At 40.9% G+C, this 26,528-nt stretch overlaps 1 protein-coding gene across 2 annotated transcripts in view; it reads left to right on the top strand.

Annotated features, from left to right (window-relative positions):
• wnt3 (wingless-type MMTV integration site family, member 3) overlaps positions 1-26,528 on the top strand; it is a 53,206-nt gene that overhangs the window by 16,797 nt on the left and 9,881 nt on the right. For both annotated transcript variants that reach the window (XM_021323822.2, XM_012876988.3), the window contains exons 2-3: positions 19,588-19,829; positions 25,582-25,847. In XM_021323822.2, the coding sequence (XP_021179497.2) occupies positions 19,703-19,829; positions 25,582-25,847 (393 nt within the window). In that variant the 5' untranslated portion in view covers positions 19,588-19,702. The remainder of the gene's footprint in view (positions 1-19,587; positions 19,830-25,581; positions 25,848-26,528) is intronic.

The raw sequence follows: 26,528 nt of genomic DNA on the forward strand, positions 1-26,528 counted from the left end.
GACAAAGAAAAGTATGTCAAAAACACATTTTTGAACCCAATGGTGAAAACATTCCTCCTTTCCATATATGCCAAATGATGTCATAACATGACAAAAACTAAATTGCTAGCACAGTGAGCTGGATGGAAGGGTTGTGATTTTTGTTATTACCATCTGTAAAAACATTTAAGAATAGCTTTAAATATAAACAAACTCATCATTATCTGTCAAGTCTTCTAATGCCAGGGCAGCACCCATCTATTCAGCCCAGAGTTAGCTAAGAGATGCCCCACAAGCCCATTTTAGTCCTGTTATGCTTGAAACAACCATTAAGTAGAAGGGGATGAGCTATCTTAGTAGGAGAAAAAAAACAGTGCTTTGCTTTTCATTGGCTGTTTGTTGTAATAAACAATGAAGGACAATAATCAGTCTCAACCCATTCCTGTTAGATTTTTAGTCATAAAGGACGGCACTTAAAAGCATAATGTTAATACTACTGCTACTCCTGGTGAGGCACCCATGTTGTTGTTTTTAATAATAATAAAGGTTCTAAACCTAAAGATATTAGAAAATTATTTACCATGCCAAATTTACTAAACATAACAACACATACCAACCTAGGACGTCAGGAATCGGCTGCTCAGTCAGCTCAGTCTTCCTGGTTGCTTAGCTCATGTACCACCCCATGTGTCCAGACATAAAAATTTTCTTAATGACTCCCTTCTGTCTCTGAAAAAAGTCCTTGCTGGCTGTAGTTCGCTTCATCGCATTCAGTTTAGCAGAGAAGTTTAATATACCCTTAGGTAATGCGAAGTTTTCTTTCTCTCTCCTATGCTGTCCTCCACTGTTTCAGTAGCAAGTAGTAGTCAGTCTCAGCAAAATCAGTAGGTAATTTTAATGATGTACACAGTGGTGGAAGGTTAAGGCAATATATATAGTAACAACAGCTGAATATGTTCTTGTTATGCAAATTTTTACCATTTCTTTCTACTCTGGTCCTCATGAAGTAACACTGATAGGTAATATTAGTTGGATGATATACCAGGCTCAGTTAACTAGCCTGTAAGCCGCTCTGCTTAACAGACATACTGCTCAGTCTCATTTATAAAACATTGTGTGTAAAGTCAAAAAAAAAAAAATGAAAATGGCTTATGGCAAAAAAAGATTTTAATGCAGATTTGGTCAATGCAAAGCTTCTCATGAATGTTAATGTGGATTGAAATAAGTCAGCTGATCTTTTTTATGTTTAAGTGGCAACTACAGAGAAAATATGTTGTCCACATTAAAATAACTTGTTAAAAAGTAAACTTGATTGCAGTTTTCAACATCGACTGAAAGCCTCACAGAGGCTCAGTGTTGATAATCCTCTGAGGCTCTACGTTCAGATTGTCATTTTGGGGACAAATGCTCCAAGCTCTGCTATTTACAGAACTTTTCTGCCATTTAATTAATAGTTAATTTAAGCTAAGCAACTCTTTAATTAACTCTTTAATAGTTTTGAAAATCACTCAAATGTATTTAATGTTCCTTCTTTTTTTAAAGGCACAACAAAAACCAACACATTTTTGCTAATGGTGATGATAATATTGTCAGTGCTTCAATCACCACCTGATAACTCTACAGGTTTATGAAGAGCGATGGCACATAAATGCAATTTTACCTTAAGGACAAAAGCTGGCATATACTGATCAACTTTGAGCCATGTTCCTTTGTAGTCCTCTAGAAATTTGTTATGTGGCACAGTAAATCTACATGCACAAAAGTTGGGCACTACATTAACTGAGATCAATTATAATGCTCTCTGGATTAAGCTGAGAGAGTATGCCAATGCAAATGTTGTATACATTATCAGATTCTGATTCTGATTAGCATAGTAAAACATGGCCTGTTAATTATAGTGAATTTCAATCTTCAGCTTGAGTCCATTTGTGACTTGGACTGAAACGATATGCCAAATTTTAGGACAAAACGTATCGCCATCAGAAAAAAATATTTCAAAAGTAATATAAGTCATAAAAAAAAGTTCAACTACTGCATACCATTCAATACTTGTTAACTTCGAGCAATGTCCAATATTAAACATGCACTCTAAACAGTAAAATAGGGGATTACCAATAAGAGAGAGAGAGCGAGAGAGAGTCCTTTCGGTTGCTCCTTTACTCAGGGGCAAGCCATTACAACTTGCACACAGACTTGGCGAGTTTATATGGCGGATGTCCTTCCTGACACAACTAGGATTCTGACCCAGGTCCCCTCAAAGACCTTGACCTCTAAACGGTTTTACTTATGATAACCGTGAGCTAATTCATGGTTTCTTAACCCGGGTTCTCAGAGCCCGCTGTCCTGCCTGTTTTAGGTTTTCCCTATAACATGCAGGACACCTGAGTTAAATGAATGGGAGACTAACAGGCTTCTGCAGCACTTGAGGGCAGGCTGAGGAAGTAATGCAATTATTTAAATTATTCGTGTTGGAGTAGAGATGCACCTAAAACATGAAGGACTGCGGGCCCTGAGGACCAGGGTTAAGAAGCAATGAACAAATGCTAATGTTAGCATAATAAAAATACTTGTATGCACAGCTGGGTGATGTTGATTTAGATTAGTTAGAAGGCTATTCAACAAGTGCAGTCCTTTTGGAGATTTGGCATGTGGGTCATTAAGAGTACATGTACAGACATTGTAAGTTAAATCAATCAAAACAGACAATAGTGCACTATGGCCTAAACTAATGGATTTTTTTAAAAATGCTAATCTTTGGCTATAATGTTTGAATGCAATAACCATAATTCACCACCAGGTATTTTGAATTTCCAAATAAAACAATACGCCACCTTTCAAACATTTTGTATCAAAAAGCCAACATCAGAATATATTGTTAATATGGTCAGTTCATTAGCAATATTATTAATTGCCAAGAACGTATAACTGTGTTTTGTCAAACATGCTAACACGCTAACTATGCTAAAAATTTATATTTTCATAAAGGGGAGAGTAAAAAGTCTTATATAAAATATTTTACAGCATAGCAAAAGCAGAAATGTTTAATTTTGAAAACAAGCAGCCTATCCAAACAAAGGGTAACTAGTTGCTCTCGCAAAGCAAACTTTTAAAATAGCAGCGAGGAGAATGTGTTCAAAATGGTTCCCTTCCCTTCCCTAAAAATAAAATATCGCCCTGCCCCATCCAAAGACAAAATTAAAAGAGAGATAAACTTTGTATCACTGACTGAAAACATTTTTTTTAAATAGTTTTTTCACGTGTGTGTGTGTGTCAGTTAATTGGGAGTTTATTGTATGTATTCATCCAAAACATGAAGTACACGAAACCTTATCCAGTCCAACTGGAGCTAGGTGAGAGCTTCAGGGGCTTCTGGTATTTCAAAGCAGTGAAGGTGAGTCATAATCTTCACCAACCATCAAAAGAGAAGCATGGAGCTTCTGAAGGAAATGACAAAGTCCTCTGCTACACAGCCATTAGCTGCAGTAAAACACAGGGCAGACAGTTCCTCAAAGGGAAAACAATGGCCAGGGGCTAAGACTTCATTAAAGGACAAGTATAGAGACTCACACGGTCATGTGTTATTTAAAAATTTCATTACCTGGATGATCTCACCTGTAGGGGATGTTACAATGGTTAGTTATAAGCTGAACAATTTTTTGTAGACATGCTGGCCAGTGACAAAGACATCCAGATCACACCAGTGGTTTGGCTTAAAAAACCTGAAAAACCTAATAGCATCTGTGTCTGTAATGAGATGGGATCAATTTAGATGAATTTATTTTCGGTTATGATGAATAAATGTTGCAAACCTTTAAAACCATGATGACATTTTTCATCACATGTGGAAATAATAACATGTTGATTAGGACATACCATCATCAGTCACTTTATTAGAAACATCTGTTTAATTGCTTGTTAAGTCACACCATGAATCAGCTAACCAATTGGCAGCAACCAATCTATTTAGACATCTAGACATGATTAAAAAAAAAACTCATTGACGTCCAAACTGGGTATCAGTATGAAGAAGAAAGAAGATTTAAGTGACTTTGGACATGTCACACTGGTTGGCACCAGAGGGGCTCGTCTTGTTGGTCAACAGCGATTTTATACGTAGTAAGTTATTGGGTTGACTGAGAATGGTATAGAAATGAGAAAATATTCAGTGAGTAGCAGTTGTGGTGATAAAAAAGCATATTTTGATGTCAGATGTGCAGATTTGTTTAGGATGACATAAAATCTACTGGTCTTTTCATGGCTGCTTACAGCTGGATAATTCCCCATTACCTCAAATAATCTCAAACTGGTTTCTTGAATATGAAAATAGGGTTCATTGTACTCCAATGGTCTCGAGATCTGATCACACCCTTATACCTGTAGAGAACCTTTAGGACTTGCTGGCATTGGGGTCTGCATTACAGATGTGTAGCTTACAGATCAACTATGTGATGTTATCATGTTATTATGAGCTCACAAGATTTATACATAGGCTTCAGATGATATTTACTGTTTACTGAAACAACACTTTTTCAAATCTATTTCTACATAAAATAATGATCCTAAAGAAAGAGCACAAGCCTTACCACAATTTTTTTTTCTTCAATATGTTCAACCTTAGTAAAGAAGAACACACCTTCACCCATAGTGACAAACAAGCTCAGCTCCAGATCCGAGTCTGGATTCAAATCAGTGTTGAATTTATCACCTCTTAGTTGGGACATGCCTAACCTGGGGTAAAACATTTCTATGCAGATAAGTCTGTAGCGCTTCTAGTTATTCCACTAAATCCAGCTAAATTGAGCAACTTGGAAGCAATAGCGGCAGAACCTAGAACATGCAAATCATTAGCTGTAGAGCTGGGTTTCATTGTCAGCACGGGCTACCACCTCTACAAAATATGTGAGAACTAGCAGGCTGTCATCTGCTAAAATATTTCCTAAGATTGCAGTTTCACATTCCTTTTTTCCCCCCCCCCCACAGCAAACCTCCCGTGAGAAAGTAAACAGCAATTCATTTTTTTAAATTAATTTTACAGACGTGTTGTCAGCAACTTTCACAAAGAAGTTCCAGGCGTGCCATTTAGGATCCCAAACAATCCGGTGTGAGTTGCGTCGGATGCTGCCGGTGATTCATGCATCAGTGCCAACAAGCTGCTTCATTTCAACAATCTGCTCCATGTCTTGTAAATAATTTACAGAATCCCAAAGGACTGTTGCTCAGACGGGATCTGAGGGTCTGTTTTGTCCACCTCCATTGTGTTTAATTCTGAGATGAATTTATTAATGAAGGCAGAGCAGCTGCTGCTCTCGTTCTCTCACTGAATGAGACGTTCACAAGTTTGTTCACCTGATAATGTCCCCGCTCACGGCTAAAATCTTGTGTCTGTGGAGAATTTTTTGTCCCAACTTCTACGCAAATGTCGGCAGATAGCAGGAAAGAAAAAGGAACAACAGGTTGGAAAAGCTTTTTCTTGGGTTCTGTCATTTCTTATCTGATCGATCAGCAGCAGATGGACAATAAACAGAGTGTGTCAAACACCTGTAACAAAACACGGACAAATTCCAGCCGCCACCGCAGAATGAGCTGTCCTCAGGAGGAGGGAAGCCGGCAACTTTGTTTGTCCCACTTACTCTCCTTCAAATTACTTTTTCCTTACTTTCATGGATTTCTATATGCGACTTTGATGGCAGTGTTTCCAGTGCGTGGTGCCTTCTGCGCCTCATGATGTCCTCCGGGCAAATCTGACAAAGCTGTGCCGTGGCGTCGATATATATAGAGAGGTAAACCGGAGGTGGATCTGAGTTTAATGCAAACAATGTTTTTGCAGTCTGCTGCTGCTGCCGGAGTCTTCTCACAGAGGAGCACACTTGGGACTTGGGGCTTCAGGCACAAACCCAGAATAAGCCAACATTATTAATAACTTCTCAAAAAACTTAAGTTAACTTATTCAGACATAGCTCAGAGCAACTGGCGCCCGTCATCAATAATTGCTGTGGGCAAACATAACGAAATTCCACGGCATTTCATCAAATCCGATGCCAGCGTCAAATCTGTTTGTACAGGCTGAATTCTCCCAGTGTGCTCACAAAGCCCATCTAGGAGTAGCTTTAAAGACAAGTTGTGTCGCAAACAACACATGGTGAAGAACTAAAGTGACCAAGCGCCTAATTCCCTACGATCCCCCGAATGTGTGTGGTGGCACTTTTTTCTGCACTCTGCTGGAATGTTGTTAAGTTAGGAACCATGCAATGTGTGGGAAATGCCAATTAATAAGAAAAAGCAAACCATTGTTGCCAGCGTAACCAGTTTGCATCTATACAGTGACTTCAGATTCCAGACCTTTTTCAAAAAACAACTAACGATAACTTTTTCTTGTTTAACTGGAGACTTTTGGAGACTTTTAAAAAGCACATTTCTTGCTCCTTATACTTGACTCAACGAGCAGCGGGTTCCTCCATTGGTGCCTTCCACTTGTCAGAGCACTCACAGCGGCTGAGTCCTCACACAACAGTCCCTCCCAGCTGGAGCCAGGTCTGCTCCATTCACTCCTGCAGGCAAATTGATTGAGCAGATGTGAATCTGCCGTTATTATCAGGGAAGGATGTAAATATAAAATAGTCATTAGCTATATTTCCATCCAATTATGCAAATTTTGAGCAAACTTTTAAAATATTGCAAGAAATAAAATTCAGATTAGGTGTGATCCCATCCACTCGTTTGGAGCGAATTAACCAGGCTCCGCAAAGTGTGATTTTAGGTAGAAGTTGTCGTTACGTATAGCTGTAGCTGTAATAAGCAGGAAGTAGAGGTTACAAACAAGCATGGACGACACATCTGAGAAAAATGGAGAGAGGTTTTCAGGAATGGGTTGTAAGTTGTAATTATTCTGTCATGTCATCTAGTGTTGGTGATGTCACTTTAAGTCCAGATATGTAGAGAAAGAAATGCAATTCCATGCACATCCTTTATGGGGATATCTGAGAAGACGGCGACACCGGAAAAAGCTAATCAGTCACGTGAGCCAAATGTTTGCTACTTCAGAATTTATTTGGCAAATGTGTTTCCATTTTCTGTTTTGCGCATCGACACTTTTTCAGAAAAGCCAAAAACCACCTCATGTGGATGTAAAAACGTTTTGAATTTGAATTTTGAATTTTGCCATATCTAAAGCAAATCACTATTTCTATTATCTTTATTCCAAGAGTGTTGATGTGCGATATATGCAAATTCTATAGCATTAACTATTATTCTTGTTGATACCATCTTGTACCTCAAAAAATGTAAGTAATAAAAACTAAAAAAAAACTAAAGAAATGTTGTTTGGTTTTAGTCCTCCAAGAGTGTCCATTGAGATTAGATACAATTACATGAAGAAGGCGAGTTATACAAGTCAGCTAATGACATTACGTATTGTGTCTTTTTGGATAACCAGGAGCTATTGTCCTTACTGGCAACAATAAAAACCAAAAAAAAATAAAAAATAAAAATCAAAGACACCAGTAAACAATGGGTCCGGGTCAATTTTCCCCTTCGACAGCAGTTTCCAATTTTGCTCCTTCCTATTCTACTTCCTACCTGTAAATAAACCATTTTGTATAATATTTACATTGGTTCATCACTGTAGGCATGGGTCTTGAATTATGGAGATCAATTGTCATAAAATTCCTCTACATCCACTTCATTTCAATTGTATATTAATTCAATTCAATTCAATTTTATTTATATAGCGCCAAATCATGAAACATGTCATCTCAAGGCACTTTACAAAATCAAGTTCAATCATATTATACAGATTGGGTCAGATTATACAGATTGGTCAAAAATGTCCTATATAAGGAAACCAGTTGATTGCATCAAAGTCCCGACAAGCAGCATTCACTCCTGGAGAAGCGTAGAGCTACAGGAAGAGTCATCTGCATTGTACATGGCTTTGCTGCAATCCCTCATACTGAGCAAGCATGAAGCGACAGTGGGAAGAAAAACTCCCCATTAACGGGAAGGAAAACCTCCAGCAGAACCAGGCTCAGTATGAACGGTCATCTGCCTCGACCGACTGGGGTTACAGAAGACAGATCAGAGACACAACAAGAGAGACAAAAAAGCACAGAAGCACACATTGATCTAGTAATCTGTTCTACATTAGATGGTAGTAGCGGGTGAGCCGTCTTCTCTGGATGATGTCACAGTTAACAGAACGCCAGACCAGGTGCACCTACTATGAAGAAAAAGAGAGAGAGCAAAAAGTTAAAAGCTGAAATGACAACAGTCATTTCAATGTAATACAATGCAAAACTGGAGAACAGTAGACTGAAGAACAGTAGAAATCAGTAGAGTGAGAAAATTAGACCCTGATGTCCTCCAGCAGCCTAGGCCTATCACAGCACAACTATAGAGATAGCTCAGGGTAACATGAGCCACTCTAACTATAAGCTTTGTCAAAAAGGAAAGTTTTAACATTAGTCTTAAAAATAGACAGGGTGTCTGCCTCACGGACCAAAACTGGGAGTTGGCTCCACAGGAGAGGAGCCTGATAGCTAAAGGATCTGCCTCCCAATTAATATCTGTAGATGTTGTATTTCACTCTATTCCCATTCATTTTGGCTCTAATCACAATTTGGGTGAGTTTACCTCTAGAAAATATCAGATATTTGGACGTCTGATCAAACCAGAATAACTAAATGACTGCCACTTGCAGGTACAGTATTATTTACAGGAACCACGTAGCCTTATTTCCAAACTGTAGACTATGAGCAGACAAAATAGTGAAGGGTGAAATGCCCACCTACCGGTAAATGACACAGCATGCTAGGGAGGTAAACGTTCCATGCTGTAACGTGCAACCTTTTAGGGGTGTTACGATACATCCAGCTCCCAAGAAGAGATGGGGTTTTAGTAAACATTTTGGGAAAGCTAGGAATCTTTTTAGTTTCACAAACAGAGTGAAGGAAAGACTGCACAAATCACAAACTGTCTTACAAAACTTGAAATGGCTATGGAATAATTTAGTTTAGGTTTGACTGGTCCATGCTCCTTTTGTTGTTTCCACTTAACTAGAATAAAGATTTAACAACTGTCAAACCATGCTAACATGTCTTTTCAGCATGGAATTAAGCAGGTTAGGTTTGAAAACACCACATATAAAAAAAATGATATTAGTCTAAAACATTTTTATTGCATTTTCTTAAATAACTTTGTAACCCAGATGGTGAAATCACTCACCCCTACCATATATAGGCAATGGCAACACAGCATCAGAAAATCTGAATTTGGACATTTTTCCCCCCTTTCTCTTTGCTTTTGATTTTATGTTTATATTTTAAATTCTAAACAGAAAACCATGTCAGTGAAGATTAATTTAGATTTCAAGGCAGTTGTAGATATTTAATTTAAATCTATAAACATTGGACAACATATGATTTCCTGTTTCCACTCATTAAAACTGAAATTTTGTTTGGATGTGCCACTGAAACGTTTTTATCCTTTGGTTAGTGCATAATGATGTGCTGCCATTTTATCAGAGTTTTATGGCTCTGGTTGCAAATCATGATCCATGCTCAACAGCTGATATCTTTCTTTTATGGATACAAACTGAACTTTGTCTTTGGCGGTAAGCAGAAAGCATTTTTTCCATGCAGTACAGGTCTGTACAGGTGGATGTTTAATTAGACTTTAGATAAAAATGTGCATTGGTTCCATCCATCGGAGTACAAAGATGTTGATATATCGTCATATTTGCCACTGTTCTCTTAGTTTTTACTCTTGAGTAAAAAAAAAAAACAGCTCTGCACATTGATGTTATAACCATAATATCACTGGTGCAAAATACCAAAAATTCATTCATATCATCAAATGATGTTTGATGGTATGAATGAAATTATATGAACTTGTTTATAATGAAAGTCAGTTTATGCTTTCTGGCATTTCTTTTTTTCTTTTTTTTTTTTTTTTTTGCATGATTCATTGACTGATTGACTGATGCCATAATATTTTTTTATCCCAAGCTTGACCACATTTATACAAAGCAGCATTGCTTTGTATAAAATAGACATATATCACTTCCTGGTATTTAGCTACTTTTTAGCTGAATAATGGAAAGATAAAGTCATAAAATGCTAAAATTATGCATCTAAGGCAATCTAAGTGTTTTTCAAATAACTTTGGATTACAGCCTATTTTCATTTATTTTGGATTTGATCTATGTGTGGACAAGTTGACTAATGTGAAGGATGGCAGACTGTAACATTTGATCAAACCAACATAACTCTAAGTAATCTGCTGTCATTAAGTACTATTTATTACAGACTTATAACCTTATTTCCTTAAAGTAGACTGAGTGTAGAAAATGTACTTGAACTGTTGTCTGCCAAAGCAGGTATGAACTGACACATGGCAAGTACCAAACACCCTGTGTTCATCGGGTCCATTTTGTTCCTGAAATATAAAAAAACAACAAAAGAACAAAGGTATTAATCTGTGAGTACTCCTTTAGACGGCTGCCTCTCAACGAAAACAGCAGATACATGTTACACACTGTTTAATGTAATGCACATTTCATAAAAATGCACGGCTACATACATCTTACTGCACAAAATCACTTTGAGTCATGTTGGGCATGCTCATAAACAAAATGAATACCTTAAAGATACCTTTTAGAGGCTGTGTGGCCATGGTTTTTGTTGACAGTCTTGAGATTAAGTGATATTTCGATCTTCACAAAGGTATCTGGTGGAATCCCTTTGCTTTATCTCTGTGGATTCCAGTGTCCCATCATACCTTTGCACCAGCCCATTTTTGGAGACCGAGAAAACCCCCAACCGAGCTGTAACCTCCAACCCTCCTCCCCCCCCTCAAGGGCAACGGAGGCCCCATCCACACAAGTCTTGGCACGCATCTCCCAAATCCTCCCGTTTGCTGCCTCTGCGCCGCTCGTCTCTTCCCCCTGCAGCGGATTTCCTCGGCATTCAGCCTCTCCGGAGGTCTCTGCGCCTGCTGCTCCTTCCCTCAGTCAAGACATGTTGCTCGTGGCTTCCGAGAAGTGAGGCGGAGCGGGCGGGATCAGCGCGGCACACATGTGGTCTAACTGCATGAGTCTGCGTGTGTCTCTGTTTGCACAATGCACCTCATAGACCCTCAGGGTCAAGACTCTCATTAGCACCTAGCCAAAAAGATATCCCTTTCATCTAATCTGTGCTTATGGAGCAAGTGGGGCACATCCTTTGCAAACGAAGACAAACGGGCTGGTAAGACCCCAGCTTGTAGTTTAAAGGGTAACGCACCCCAAAATCGACCTTTTTTTGTGCAGATAAACAGTATAAACTGGGCCTAAGGGGCTACCTTAATGCTACTGTGCATTTCTTTTTTAACTTTTTTTACATTTTGACGTGAACTTGTTTAGTTCTGCAATATTTGCCTGGAAATTATCACCATTCAACTGTCTTAGGGTTTTTTTCAGTAAAGACCCAAATAGTTTGCTCATCATAGCAAGTGACAAGTCATTTATTTGTAATATATAATATAGATTTGGGATGCAAATGTTGGTAAAAGTTTTTTACATTGCCATGCTCCCACTATGGTCTATAAGCTTTGATTTACAGATAACAGTCAGAGCCAAGCAATGTCGGAAACCAAAGAGAAGCAAAAAATCTTGGATTTATTTGATCCAATGTTGATATTACATGCAGCCAAATTCTCTGATTCAGATTTGGGAAAACTACCAACATGTTCGTCACCTACGAAAACAGACTGAGTGTGCAAACAACGTGTCTATAGAGATCCATGCTGGTTCTGTGAGACGTGAACCAGCATCACATGTTGGACCAAAGTAAGGCACTCTGTGTTCAGTTCTGCTGCGACAGTTCTGGTGCTGGGAGAATCGATTGGTTCAGGTGGTTTAGAAACTTTAAATTCATCTTCTATACCTTTCTCTACCATTGCAGATTATTGTGAGATTGAGATTAGGCTGCAGTCAGTGTGCCTTATTAAAAAAAAAAATTCACTTTATATGAGAATGGAACATTCCATCCATCCATTTTGTAACACATCTATCCCTTGTGGGGTCGCGAGGGATGCTGGTACCTATAGAATATTCCATGAAGGTAACTGTAATCATTATCTTAGATTTAATGTCCTTGTGTTTTTCTTTGTGTAAACACACAGAAATGAAATTCTAGTTCCTAAATTTTGCCAGAAACTAAGCAGATTTTATATTGTAGGCATGCGTAAAACTCAATAACCTGTGTTTTATGAAGGGTCATGTTGTTCTTGCAGCTTAACATAAACTTTATTCAGCGGAGTGGATGATAAAAATGAATCTTTGGACTTTAATGGACGCCAACTAGCCAATAATATCCTTTTCTTTAGATTTCTGAGAGACTGACAAACTTGATGCTTTCAACTATCATAACCAGTTAGCTATTTTGAAGGTTCCTTTCCAAGTTTTTATTTCCTAATTAACTTTGAATATTGTATAGCACTGTTTGCATATTTTACTTTTTTTTTTTTTAATTCCTTTTTAGGTTTCTGAAAATTATAAGACTGATTGATTTATGAACATTAATACAGTATAAGTCTGAAGTTTAAAGAAATGGTTCCATGGTATGTTTTTTGGAAGTGTTTCACTAAATTATATTGCAGCTAAATCAATATTTGCGATTTGATTTGATTTCCCCTTTAACATAGATCATTGTCAATGCATTATGCCAACGACGATCAAACACATGCTAAAAGATGACAACAATCCTGGCTCCTGGGAGGTAAACGAATAAAATGCAAGATAAATACAGGAAAAGTTTTCAACCTTTGCACAGGACTGCAACTGGCTAGTTTTGTTGTGACTCTCCTTCCCACAAATTAGTGATTAATGGGCAGTGACCGAACTAGCAGACGGTGTAATTAATGTCCTTAGTCAGCGAGCCGTCAGACAGCGTGAAGTCAGCAGTATTTGTTGGTAGGATCAGGACGGGCTGACAAGATAATGTGACCGCGTATGCTTGGGTAAACACCCGACAGGAACATGACTGGAGACTGATGGTAGCACCTCAGCGTAGACTGAGTGTATTTTTCCTTCCCATGCTTTGCTGCGTTTTAAAGGTCTCAGAAGTTTTCTGATCTTGTCGAACCTGGAGGCAGTCGTACCTGTTGGAACGTGAGAAATGTTTGTTGTGTGTCTGTGTCGATCACGGCGGCAACACAAGTGGTTCCCGAACCTGTCGCGGGCTCATCATGTTTCATTACAGCAGCTGGAGAGGCAAAACAGCCGGGCCTCATGTTACAGCGTTTCGCTCTGATATCCTGATGTAACAAAGCATACTTTGGATCAGAAACTACAGAGGCTTACCAAGGAGACGTACATTTGCTCCGACCGTGATGACTTGACTTTTTTTGTGTTAAACTGGGGCGTTCATCAATCAGAGCCAGCGCCTGCTCTGATCCAATCAGTTGTTTTCCAGATATTCCCTCAGACCATCCAGGCTCCAGAATACCGTAGCGTCTTGAGATGTTTCCTTCATCATCCTGTACCGTTTAAACACTTATATGACTTGTTTTGTGCAACCTTGGAAGTTGCAAGTTTTTCTCATTTGTCAAAAAAAAAAAGATGTATTTTGGAGGGATTGTGACAAACCATAAAATGCATGACATTGACATGGAAGTTATAAATGCCTCTAAATATTTTCTTACATATCAAAATTTCAGGCATTCATATTTTTACATTTGCATTCAACCCCCCCTGAGTCGGTAGTTTGTAGGACCACCTGCAAATGTGGTCCTTTGGGATATATCTGCCAGCTTTGCACATCTAGAAACTGTTTAGAGTTTTTTGCAGCTTCTAAAGGGGGTGTCTTCCAGGATTGACCCGTACGTAGCTCCACCCACCGTCATCCCTACAGCACGATGCTGCTGTTTAGTTTAAACGTGGGGATCATGTGCCTCGTGTGTCGTGCATTCTTAGTTATCCTCCAAATATAGCACAGGAAAGAATGATTAAAGTTGATCTCCCTTTCCTCAGCATCCTTTCCGTGTCCCACACCTGACTTGGATGCAAACTGCCAAACCTGGCTGCTCATGGCTTTCTTTCGACACCAGCCTTCTTCTTGTGACTCTAACACAAAGTTCTGTTCCATTAAGTTTGGTTATATTGCACCAATTCCCAATAAATGTCACACGGGGGGCACACCACAGACTACAGTACTATATAACAAAATTTGTCTAATCATCAACATACATTTCCTGCCAATCCTACTGATTATCCAATGAATGACAGGTTAGCTGGTGCCAGCGGAGGTTACTTTAACGGGTCAGTCCACGACAGAGGCGACGGTAAACACAGGTCCAGATTTGAGGGTTACACAAAGAACGGCCGCTCCATAAACAGCTTTCTCACCTAAGATCTGCATCTCTACGACCCCTCCAGACAGAGCAGCGCTCCCCTGACCCCTGATGTTCTCCAACACCGGGCTTCTTAACCCCGGTCCTGGGGGCCCACAGTCCTTCATGTTTTAGATGTGTCTCTGCTGCAACACATCTGATTCAAATGAACTTGCTCTAAAAAACCTCTGAGGCCTTCATAAACTGATTTTCTGTTCATACTGAGAGTACATTTCACTCATTTACGCTCTATTTTCTAAGCTTTGTCTTAGATTAGTTCTGCAGAAAATCAGTTGTACTGGGCTTTAGTTAGGGGTAAAAGATTAACAAAGGCGGTGAATACAAAATGTGCAAAATGTTTTTTCCTTTCTTGTTTGTGAATAATTTTAAAACCATAAACCCTTCTTTGAGCTCACAGCATTGAACTTTGAACTTTAGTATTGCAATGGGACAAAATGGTAGGAACACGCTGTATGCTCCTCTGATGGGTCGGTCGTACATGAGATGTTTGAGCTTCTGGGGGAACCTGTGCCGCTCTGTTTGAGCATGTAAAAACTTGGGCATGACCAACATGTTTTCTGTTTCCTTTTTTTTTTTTTCCAAAGAAATATTAGGCAATTAAAATTATTTACCTGAACTGAATTGTCCCTGGCATGATTCCCAAGTAATTATTCCTTGTTTAGGCACATCTGGAGTTGTCCTCTGGCATGGCTCATTGCTCTAAGACATGACTTTTTGCTGTCTGTTACAAGCGAAAGAGCAACGCGCGCGATTGTTACTCAAACGTCAGCTCGAGAAGCACAACCACAAATTAAAAGTTCAACAGCACAGTCGAATTTGCACAAACGGGGCTTTCCTCGAACCAAGCAGACAGCTTCTTGCGTTTTATCAGTTGGAGCTGCAGATCGGTCCATGCGGACAAGTGGGACATCTTGGCCAGTAGTCGTAAGCTTGTATCCCTGCCCTGAGTGGGGCTGTCAGCATCCCCCTACCGCTGGAACAAAGAGAAAAAGTCCAGAAACCTTTAGTATAAATTTCATTATAAGCAGATGTGAATCACCACACTGAACCAGGAGACGGCCTTACAGTTGGCTACTCCTTTAAATCATCATTGCTGCTGAAGCTTTAGCTCATGGGTGCTGCTGTTCTTACCTTCCAGCATCCAGAGAACGTGTAAGACTTAAAATTGGCATAAATGAAAAGATTTTGAATTGAAATAAGGAAAAATGTGTGTTATACAAACTCATTCCAAAAAGTGTTGTATATGATTATTGCTTGCAGCTAATGAAAACTTCAAATTAAATTTCTCTGGAAATGTGAAGATCACAAATGACTAGAAAAATTATTCCCTTCAAGTAAATATGATTCCAACACACACACACAAAGCTTAAAACTTGAGAGGCTGGCTGTTCTGACTGGTGTACCCAGCATATTAACGGAAGACTGAGTGGAAGGAAAGGTGCGGAAGCAGCAGAGACAACAACTGTTTTGAGAGGATTGTAAAGCAAAGCTCATTCAATAGTTTGGAGGAGATTCAGACAATATCCGGGACACCGGGACACGGTCTGCAGCTGTCACATTCGTTGTGTTCTGTCAAGAACCAAACGTCAGAGGCTTCATTCCTGAGGAAAGGAGAAAAACGACTGGACTGTTACTCAGTGGTTATCCTTTCTTATGAAAGTAAATTATAAACTTTATATGGCCTCAGAGCCTGGAGGAAACGTGGAGAGGCACACAATTAACCTCAGTTTCAGGGAGAGACTTCTATAGTCAGATATGATGAAGGCAGAGACGTCACCTGCTGGTGTTGGTCCGCTGTGTTTTCTGAAGTCCACAGTCAACCCAGCAATCTAGCAGGTCATTGTGGAGCACTTGCTACTGACCTGCTTTATGGAGATGTTGAGGTCCTTTTCCAGCAGGACTTGCCACCTGCCCACACAGACACAGCTACCAAACGCTGGTTCAGTGACATTGGTGTTACTGTGACTATTGGCCAGCGAACTGGCCTGACCTAAACACCACAGATCACCAAGTGAGTATTGTCAACGAGGAGATCAGACACCAGAACAGGCAACGCAGCCTGGATGAGGGCCACAACTAAAGCAACCCGTGCTTCCTTTGTGCATCAGCAGAGTCACAGACTGATTCTCTCTACGCCACGCTGCATTAATGCCGTAAATCACGCAAAATAAAAACAGACTAAGTATTGAGAGCATTTACTATAAAGCACACACATTCATATTTAAAAATATGGAATTAGTAACTTACAGGATATCGGCAACTATGCGGTTTTATCAGGTCATGATTAATATTTTGGTCTTTACCAGATTCTAAAATATCATACTTTAATGAAAAACAATAACATGCAATATATTCCAAACTGTCATTATTTGTTAGACAAAGATGAAGCCAAAATGAATAAGCTGCTTGAAAAATCAAGTGTCTGTTTTCTGCTTCCACAGGATAGTAGAAGTTAGGTGCTTCTCATGTGCCTGCAGCTTTTGCTGCGGATAATGAAGTGTTTTATCGGTCAGATGAGACCAAAGCAGAGAATTTTGGCCATATTTCAATGCATTGTGTTTTGAGGAAATGAACCAGAGCATGCCAGCACAAACACCACATTCCAGCTGTTGAGCATGGTGGTGGAGGGGTGATGATTTGGGCTTGTTTTTGCACCCACTGGAACTAAAGACCTCACAGCCATTGTGTCAACCATGACTCTTTTGCATACTGAGGATACAAATGTGTGGCCATCTCATCAGCTGCAAACGTTTTTATGGAACGGCATCATGCCAGCAACAAGGCAATGTTGTCTAAAGAATTCCTCCACAACTAGATAGACAGCATTAAAGTCATACAGAAAATGACTAGTTTTAGATATTACTGCTAAAAGGTGGCTGTCATTTAATCACTGAGTTCACCTGCTGGGATTTAGTGGGTACAATAAATGTCGGATTTTCTTCCCGCTTTGGCTTTATTTGATAAATAAATTATCTGTGGTATGTTTTTGTACACTTGAGGTTTGATGTTAATCGATTTAGAACCTGGGATGGAGCAGATAATATCTATCTGTTGTGTTATGTGACACCTTTGTACTAAAAGAAAAAACAAAAAGGTGACGTTTGTTTTAAGCATAATTCTATTTAGTAAACGCACAAGAACATTTTTAGGTATCTGCCTGAAATCTTCACAATGTGTGATTCACGCTCCTTCTAATTCATAATTTTAAGTATTTATTGAGAAACGCTTGCAAAGAAATTATATTGTTTCATTTTGGTGTTTTTGTAAAATCTATTATTGTTATTATTACTTCTACTTTCTGGAAAAGGAATGATGATAATATTTCGGTCCATAAAGGAGCAAAAAGTTAGTTAGGATCGCGATTGTTCTTGGGCTAAATGGGAAAAGAAGCAGGTAAACCTATTGAAAGACTTTTGCCTCCAAGTGAAACTGGTTTTCAGAATAAAGCAGGGAAAAGTTTGAGGTTTTGACAATACTTCTTGTGTTTGGACCTTTTGTTTCCATGCAAACAGCATTTTAAATATTAGAAACATCATTGTGTACAACAGTGGTACTTGTTCCCAATGACTGGTTCTGTTTTATTTAACTCTTGTTGGAAATGTAACGTTTTCCTGTCTGGATCAGCATTAGTTGTTGTAAAGAGTGAGAGAATATCTGAAAAAAACACAAGATTGTATCTTGTTTGAATAAAATTTAATAAATATTCTGTCCGTTCAGCAGAGGGAATAGATTTTTATATATAATAGTTTTTTTCCCTTTTGGTAGAACAAGTCTGCCAACTGCGTTGCAAGGCAACCACCCCCACCCCCACTGTATGCCTAAGCACTCAAGACAGGGCTAAAACAATCTATAATTAATAATATTAATATCTGGAGAAGCTTATGACTTTGTGTCACCCACTTAGACAAACAGGGAACCATGAGCAGGTTCAGAGTCAATGGTAAGATTTCTGCTTTAATGGATGGCAAGAGCACAAGATGATTATAGAGGAAGCTGGAGCTTAGCAGCAGCTTAGCAAGGCTTACGAGCAGGTGGGACTGGATCTGAAGACAAAGAATACCGGACCAGAAAGACCTCAAAATGTTCTAAATTCGTTAAACTAAACGTTAAAGTAAACTTAGAGGTCAGGACTCAGTGTTTCACAGGATCAGAAGACCCGGTGATGAGCGGATGGAGAGCATGGGTATTTATGGGAGGTGGTGATTGGAAACAGCTCTGCCTCGGCCCAGTCCATCAGATGCTGCTTCCGTAGGACAAGGAGGCAGCTGCCTAGCCAGTTGACCTCCTCATAACACCGTATCCTCCGAGGCATTTTGTGGAGGATGCTTAAGGACCTCCGTTGTTCAGTTCACCCAAAGCAAGAGCTGGGTCCGCATTTTCAGCACAGACTGGAGCTTGTTCCCAGTGTGGCTTGGATCCTGTTAGTGCTGGGCTTCTCTCCGATCCTGACTGAGTTGTTTAAGGATGAGACCTCAAGATGTAATCAAGGAGCTGAAGGTTGGAAACCCTTATGTTCTGAGTGCGTTGGCATAGTTAAGCCATGACCTTGAGTGTGCAGCGTGAAGCAGCTAGGAGGAGAGTCTCAGTTGAAAATAGGTGCTACTGCCCTCCAGCAGCTAAACCATATAGCTTAAAAACCATATAGCTAAATTCACCCGAAAGCACAACAAAGTTTAGACCTGGTCCGGCTGGTTTGATTATCTTGTTTTGTATAACAGGCTATTTTGCCAAATTATTCCACACGGGGGGGTGAAAGGAAATGGGTTGGATGGGCAGCAGATGAGTTATATACTGTAACAGACCTTGTTAATTGCCTAGAAGGGTTTGATGTAGGACACCTTTGGGTAAAATGTGGGTTTTATGTGGGTCGTACTTGTGTTGCCAAATTTGAATTGAGTTTCTTTTTACTCTTTTAAGATCCAGCCAACACACATATAGGGGGTCCAACTTGTTTTACCAACAAAAGCTTTATTATTGAAACTCAAATGGGCCCCATAGAAGAAATACACTGTAACCGCCAGGCTCACTTAACACTCATCCAGACAAAATCCAAACAGGGGAGGGATCAAGTGCATTTTATGTCTAAGCCTGGAAAACAATTCAAATTTCAACCAAATGATCTGATTGATTCATTTTCAGGGAAATTAACAGAAAAGCCAGCTCTCTCTTTATTGTGCGGCTCTTTTTGTAAATATGTCTTCCCTCTCTCTGTGTGCGACACAGGTCGCTGGCTCTGGGACAGCAGTACTCGTCTCTGGGCTCCCAACCCATCCTGTGTGGCTCCATCCCCGGCCTGGTGCCCAAGCAGCTTCGCTTCTGTCGTAACTACATCGAGATCATGCCCAGTGTTGCTGAGGGTGTCAAACTGGGTATCCAGGAATGTCAGCACCAGTTCAGGGGCCGCCGATGGAACTGCACCACCATCAAGGACAACCTGGCCATCTTCGGACCGGTGCTGGATAAAGGTAGCTCCTTAATGTGTATCACCATGGAAAAACTGAATTTTTATCATTCAGTACCTTTCAAAAGGCTTTTTCACAGCTGGTCATGTTACAGATACAAACTTCCGAGCATTTTATTGGGATTTTACTGTGGTATACAAAGTCGCAAATCACTGAAGGGGAAGGGCCATATAAGCTGTGAAACTATTTCCAGCAATAACAATCTGAAAAGTGTGGAGTGCATTTGTATTTTGCTCTTTAACTCTTTTTTTTACTTTGATCTCCCTAAATAAAACTCCCATCAGAAGTCCCCTGATTTTTAATCATACTCCATCTTGATGTAATTTAATCTCAGCATAAATCTAGCTGCTCTGTGAAGGCCTCTGAGGTATGTGGAAAAACACTAGTTAAACAGCACCTTGTAGACTAGGTTTACAAAATATCAGGAAAACAGGTCATTACAGTACTATTACTGAATATTGCAACAACTAAATTGATTACAGTTAACCCCAATTTTCCAAACTCTTCTTATTACAATGTACCCTACACACTTTGCCAGCTTTTGGAGTTTGGCCACTTATACACTTATACACAAAGATATCTAATTGGCCAAATGTAGTAATGGCATTTCGAATTTGCATGCATGTCATCTAAAAGATGACAAATATGGCATCCAAGCAGTCCTTTATGACTGGGATATTGCAGTGGTATTGGTAATGCGATGATGATTGCAGTTTGCGCAGCTCTAATGAAGATCCAGGGACACACTTGACTGATCAGGCATACAGCCGTGGAGAGGTTTAAAGCAGTTAGGTCATAAAACAATATCCCAAGCTCTGAACATTTCACAGGGCTCTGTGAAATGTTCGAGAGAGCAAAAAAACCTACCAAGACATGGTCGTCCAACTAAACGGATAGGCTGGGCAAGGAGAGCGAAAACCAGGGAAGCAGCCAAGAGGGTCATGGTAACTTTGGAGGAGCTGCAGAGATCCGCAGCTCATACTGTCAATACTATGGCTATTAGCCATGCATTCAAGAACCTTCATGAAAGAGTGGTAGGAAGAAAGGCTGGCCAGTTGGCAGGCATGTTGAAGAAGGTGCTGTTGTCAGAATAAACCAAATTTCAACTTTTTGGCCTGCAAAATGCAATACGTAGCAAAACATTTCACACTGCCCATCAGCTTGAACACACCATCCCAATAAAAGACCACTATGAAACATGCTGATGGCAGCATAATGCTGTGGGGATGTTTTTTATTTATATTAACAAGGAAGAGTTGCCGAAAAGATGAATAGAACTGACTCCAGGGAAATTCTGGTAGAAAATGCGTTACACTGCAAAAGACTTGAGACTGGGGCGGACGTTCACATTCCAAGAGAATGATGACCCTAAACGTCCAGCCAGAGAGCTGCAATAGATCAAAGCCTATTTGTGTGTTAAAATGGCCGCTAAAGGGAGGCTGAGTTTACCTGACTCCGCCAGATAGATTTGCTCCGCATATCCATCTGGAAACCTTCCGTTGAAGTAATTTTGGGAAGGGGCGAAAATACTGGTTAGCTGATTGGCCTATGTTGATTGGCCTATGTTGGTGGGCCAAATAAACCAATCAGATTCGTTGTCGCTCTGTTACGAGCGACGACGAAAACACAACCACAAGCCAAGCTACTCTTGCTGCTGCAGGTAAAGGCTCGTTAGCTCAGCAAAGAAATACTCTGTAATTCCGATAAAACTTGCTCGATAGCCACGCTAACGCTAGTTTCGTCGGCTGAAGCCGCCATGTTCTTTAGACTGAACTGTCGATCTTCTCTTTGCGTCACACCTCAACCCGCCTCAAAGCCAACGCTGATTGGACGTTCGTTTGGTGAACGGCTCCAAATTTTCTTTAACGTAGAGTAGCCAGACTGATCTGCGAGTGAAACCTTGAAAGCTCGCGAGATCAGGATGGTCTCACGAGGCTAAGGCTGAGTATAAATCCGCATATTATTTTGATTCGACACAGACATTGATTTGACATGAAAACGGATCTGTGTATTGATAGGCACGGTTGACACACTATTGAAAATCCATCAGGTACTTTTCTCTGTCAGAACTGCTGACGTAACATGTCCTTTAAGCGGGAAACAACAGAACCAGGTTTTCTGCTCCAGAAACAAATTTGAAAGGTAGACGTTTCTGCATTGTGACTGAGCCTGCTGATTGGAAATGAATTAGCCTGTGTCAGAGCAGGAGAGGGAAACTGGGCAGCAATGGGCAGTGTGAACAGTCCAAGCTCCCCAGTCAAATAAAAGGGATAGGGGAGGCCAAATGAGATTACAGGCAACAGAAAAGGGCCTAGGGGCTCCGCTCAACCCCTACTGTGCATGAAGACCGGTCCGCTCCCCACACAGTCCAGCTCCCACGGACACCCCATTCACACGCCCTTTTGACTCTGTCATGAAAACAGGCTGAAAGGGGATCTCTCCAAACCTAGGACGATAGCGCTACGGGGACGAAGAAGCAAAAGAAGAAAAGGGAAGAAGATGAGTGAGTGTGACAGAGGAAAAAAGTTTAGGAAGAGAGTCGTACCAACGACCAACCAGTCGCCACCTTCAGGTACACATTGGCGCTGCTGTTCGAGGGGCGCCGAGGTCACCAGGGATGTGGAGGCGGGTGGTGGTGCAGGCCGTTTCAGCTCAGAGCGAAGGTGGAAATGGGGATTTGGAGGGAGGGGAAAGGGGGAGTTCAGGGAATGCCAGCTCTGGGTAAAGCGGAGCTGTGGGGGCGCTAGTCTCTGGGTCCTTTGTGCAGATAATACAGTGTGACACAAGGGAAACAAAGGCGGATTGATGGGCCCAGCAGGTAGCAGGAGCAGTGCTGGCCTTGGTTTACTGCCAGAGATCCAGGGGCCCAGGGCTCACGGGGGCTTGTTTTCAGGGTCTGACTGGTCCTGGCAGGGCAAGAAAAGGACGTCCAACCTGCAGACAGTAAAGTGTGTTAAAGTCTTGAGTCATCTTTTATTTCTTCAGATTTTACCTCCGATAGAACAAACAGCGTTGTCTGTTGAATTGGTCCTGATCAATTTAGCACCTCGCAAAAGTATTCATTTTCAAGTCTTGCCACAAAAGTTCAGTTAGCTTTGGGTCTGGACTTTGACTGGGCCATTCTCACACATGAATATGCTTCGATCTGAACCATCCTATTGTACCGCTGGCTGTTTTTTTTTTTTTTTTTTTAGGCTTGTCATCTTGCTGGGAGCTGAACCTCTGCTCCTGCACCAAGTCATTTGCAAACTCTAATGGGTGTCCTTCCAGAATGGCCCTCTGTTTAGCTAAAGCACATCTTCCCATCAACTCTGGTTAGACAGTCTGTGCTGAAGATAAAACATCTGATGCTGCTGCCACTGTATTGGGTATGGTGTTAGTGTTCCATCACATGTCGCATTTTGCATTTTTCCTTGGGCCACTCTAGTAAAGACCAGATTTACAAAGTGCACAACCTATAGTTTCCCAGTCATCAGATCTTCCCAACTGAGTTGCGAATCTCTGCAGCTCCTCCAGAGGTACAATCGGCATCTTGGCTGTTTATCTAAAGATCTTCTTACCTGGCTTGTCAGTTCAGGTCAGCAGCCATGTCTTGGTACATTTGCTTTCTGCTGATGAAACTATGTTGTGGATGATCTTGGAGACTGTGGTGGATGTGAAGCGATAGCGTCTGTTTCTTGGATGCATGGTAAAGTTAATGAATTTTGGGGAGGGAGAAACAGAGGAACGACACGCAAATATATCATCCGTTTTTTTGGGGGGGGTTTTTTGTGTACATCATGCATGAACTCTGGTAACAAGGAAGACTATCAAATGATGGTAGTCTATGTTGGCAATAGCACCTTGTCTCTGATGCCTGTCATTGTACATGAGGTGAACCTCATTATGATACAATCTCTTGAGGAGAAATCCTGACAAAATGGCCTTGGAGGACAGCTGCATTGCCTCAAATAACTATCTATGGCAATCAGCTACATTCATCCACGGCACCCAGTATGAGCAGCATGTTGGGTGTCCAACCCTAAGGTCGAAAGGCCTCAGTAATGACCAGTAGCATAGATGACAGGAGGCAGCGGCGAGAAGTAGAAATGATTTCATAAGATCTGAAAAATCTAAAAGAGAATGAAACAGAGGGTAAAACTAAAAATGTAAATCCTGGGGCCATACTGAAATGGAAACCTTTTGAAAATGAAAGAAATGTGTAGCCGGATTCATAGGACGTTGGAGGAGTACACAATTCATATAAACTATTAATATGTATTACAGTTGGATTAGGCCAATATCCCACCAAAAAATAAATCTAAAATAAAAAAATGGACGAGAGGGATTAAAGGATGGATAGGAAGATATGCTGCTGAAAAGGTCTATAAAGGGAATTAGGCATTTGAATCTCTCCATCCCAGAGATTGTTTCACGCTAAATAAAAACTGTTTCTTGCACCTTGCTATTTTTTGCCTTCTAATTTTTTCATGTCCTTTTAATAACCACACCTTGTTTTAAACTTTATCCACATCTTCCTCCATAACCTGTCTGCTGTGTTTCTTGGTCTTCACGATGCTGGATCACTAATGCTCTCTAACAAACCTCAGAGGCCCTCGGAGAACGGCTGGGCTTAAACTGAGATTAAAATGACCCGCAACAGACTTGTGGAGGTGGTCGGTTGCACTAGACTTTACAGAGGGGTACTTTGTCCACCTGCCTCAATTTTCTTTGTAGGCACACACAGCAAAAATGGTCGCTATAGTCAGGTGTAAAAACAGTGAAGGGGTTTTTAAAAAAAGCAGCTAACTGACTTTGAGAAAGCCTGATTCTCGAAACAACTGATCAATCCCACTTTGAAGTCCTACCTTCTTGTAGAAGGGTGCCAAAGTACGACCCACCTCCATTGGCGATCATTGACTCATGCACCTTATAAAGGGTTTTTATTGTTTTTCTAAAGTTGAGTCTTAAAGGAATTCTTGGCAGGGAGTTTTATTCTCATGTCGTGTTTACGCAAAACAAAGGGAATGCCCCTTCACCTGTATTGGAGAGATCAAGCTACCAAACGCTCCTGAAGAGTCAGCTTTAGGACACATCGTCATACTTGTGTGCGTCTACAGCAGAGCTAGTGGCTGAGCCGTGGTAAGTGTGCTGTGATTGTGAAACAATGGTGTCTGGTTACATAATAAGCTGTTGCCCTGAAAGGAGGTGTAACGCCATCCGTCTCTCGCAAGAAAGAAACGGGCCGACACTCCGCTTCGGTTTCACCTGAGGCCCCTGGGCCCCGAACTGGGGCGGGTGCGGAGGAGGAGGAGGGGGGAGGAGCATGGGGCGACAACATTCCTGAACCACTATCCAGATGCACAGCAGCACACCTCGGGGATGAGAGGAGGTCACCGAGATCCCACTCAGCGCCGGGCCTACCTGACACCGCAAAGGGGAGGTCTCGCGGCAGGGATTCGTCCAGGCTGCAGCTGTCGTAATCAAAACTCTAAACAAAGACTCTTTAATAAATACAATAAAAAGAGAGAGAGTTGTAGGAGTTTTCTGAGTCGTTTTTTTTTTTTTCTTCTATCCTTTTTGGCAAATATCCGTCCATAAATTTGCTCTTTCCAAAGATGAGATGTTGTGTTAAAAGGGTTTTGCCTGGAGGGATCCTTTTCAACGCACCTGTCTAGCATGTTGGCAGCAGCTTTGTCCATGTTTAAACCCCAAGATTGACATTATCTTCTTCCCCCCCCCTGCCTGTCTGTCTGTCTTCGTCTGTCTCCTTCAGCTACAAGAGAGTCTGCGTTCGTCCACGCCATAGCCTCTGCCGGCGTTGCCTTTGCAGTGACGCGATCCTGCGCCGAGGGCACGTCCACCATGTGCGGCTGCGACTCCCACCACAAGGGGCCACCGGGCGAGGGCTGGAAGTGGGGCGGCTGCAGCGAGGATGCAGAGTTTGGGGTGCTGGTGTCGAGGGAGTTTGCAGACGCCAGAGAGAACAGACCGGACGCTCGCTCTGCAATGAACCGGCACAACAATGAGGCTGGACGCACAGTAAGCACACGCAGAAGCACACACTGAGGAAATGAACTGTTAGAATTTGATCAGTAAAATGTTATTTTATGAAGATGTGTTCATTTGAATAGATGTCATTTGGGTAGATTTAAAACAATACCGGTGAGTTTACGGTGACTTGAAAAAGTATTTTCCTCTTTACAGATTTCCTGAATTTCTCCCCTCCCTTTTTGTTAAACTTCAAGGTTTCTGATTCTAAAATATAACCTAATTAAATACAAAAGGCACTCTACAGATTATGATTTCATTTAACAAGGGAGAAAAAGGGTCACAAACAGAGATTCCCATTCAGGATTATCTGCTAGAGAGCAGAAATCATGGTTCCATCAATTACAGCAAGTCCAGGTCCTGAAGCAGCCCCAGATTATCACACTACCAAACACCATGCTTGTCTGTCACTGTGATGTTCTTTTTTTCTGAATTACTGTTAGTTCAATAGCAGATTTAAGTAGATATTCCCCTTCCAAAAGGTTCTTGTCACTCCCCAGAGTGGGGTGGGGGGATATGACACAGGCCTTATGTTCTTTAGGCCTTTTGAAGTTTTCCATAAATGCTTTTCATGCCGATCTTGTTTTGTATTACCGAATAATGAACTAACTGGTCGGGTAGCACCTGGAGAGTTTTAGATGGTGTTCTGGGCTCTTTTGTGAACTTCTGGAT

The sequence above is a fragment of the Fundulus heteroclitus genome, chromosome 10 (assembly GCF_011125445.2).
Source record: "Fundulus heteroclitus isolate FHET01 chromosome 10, MU-UCD_Fhet_4.1, whole genome shotgun sequence".
In the NCBI taxonomy this organism is placed as follows: Eukaryota; Metazoa; Chordata; class Actinopteri; order Cyprinodontiformes; family Fundulidae; genus Fundulus; species Fundulus heteroclitus.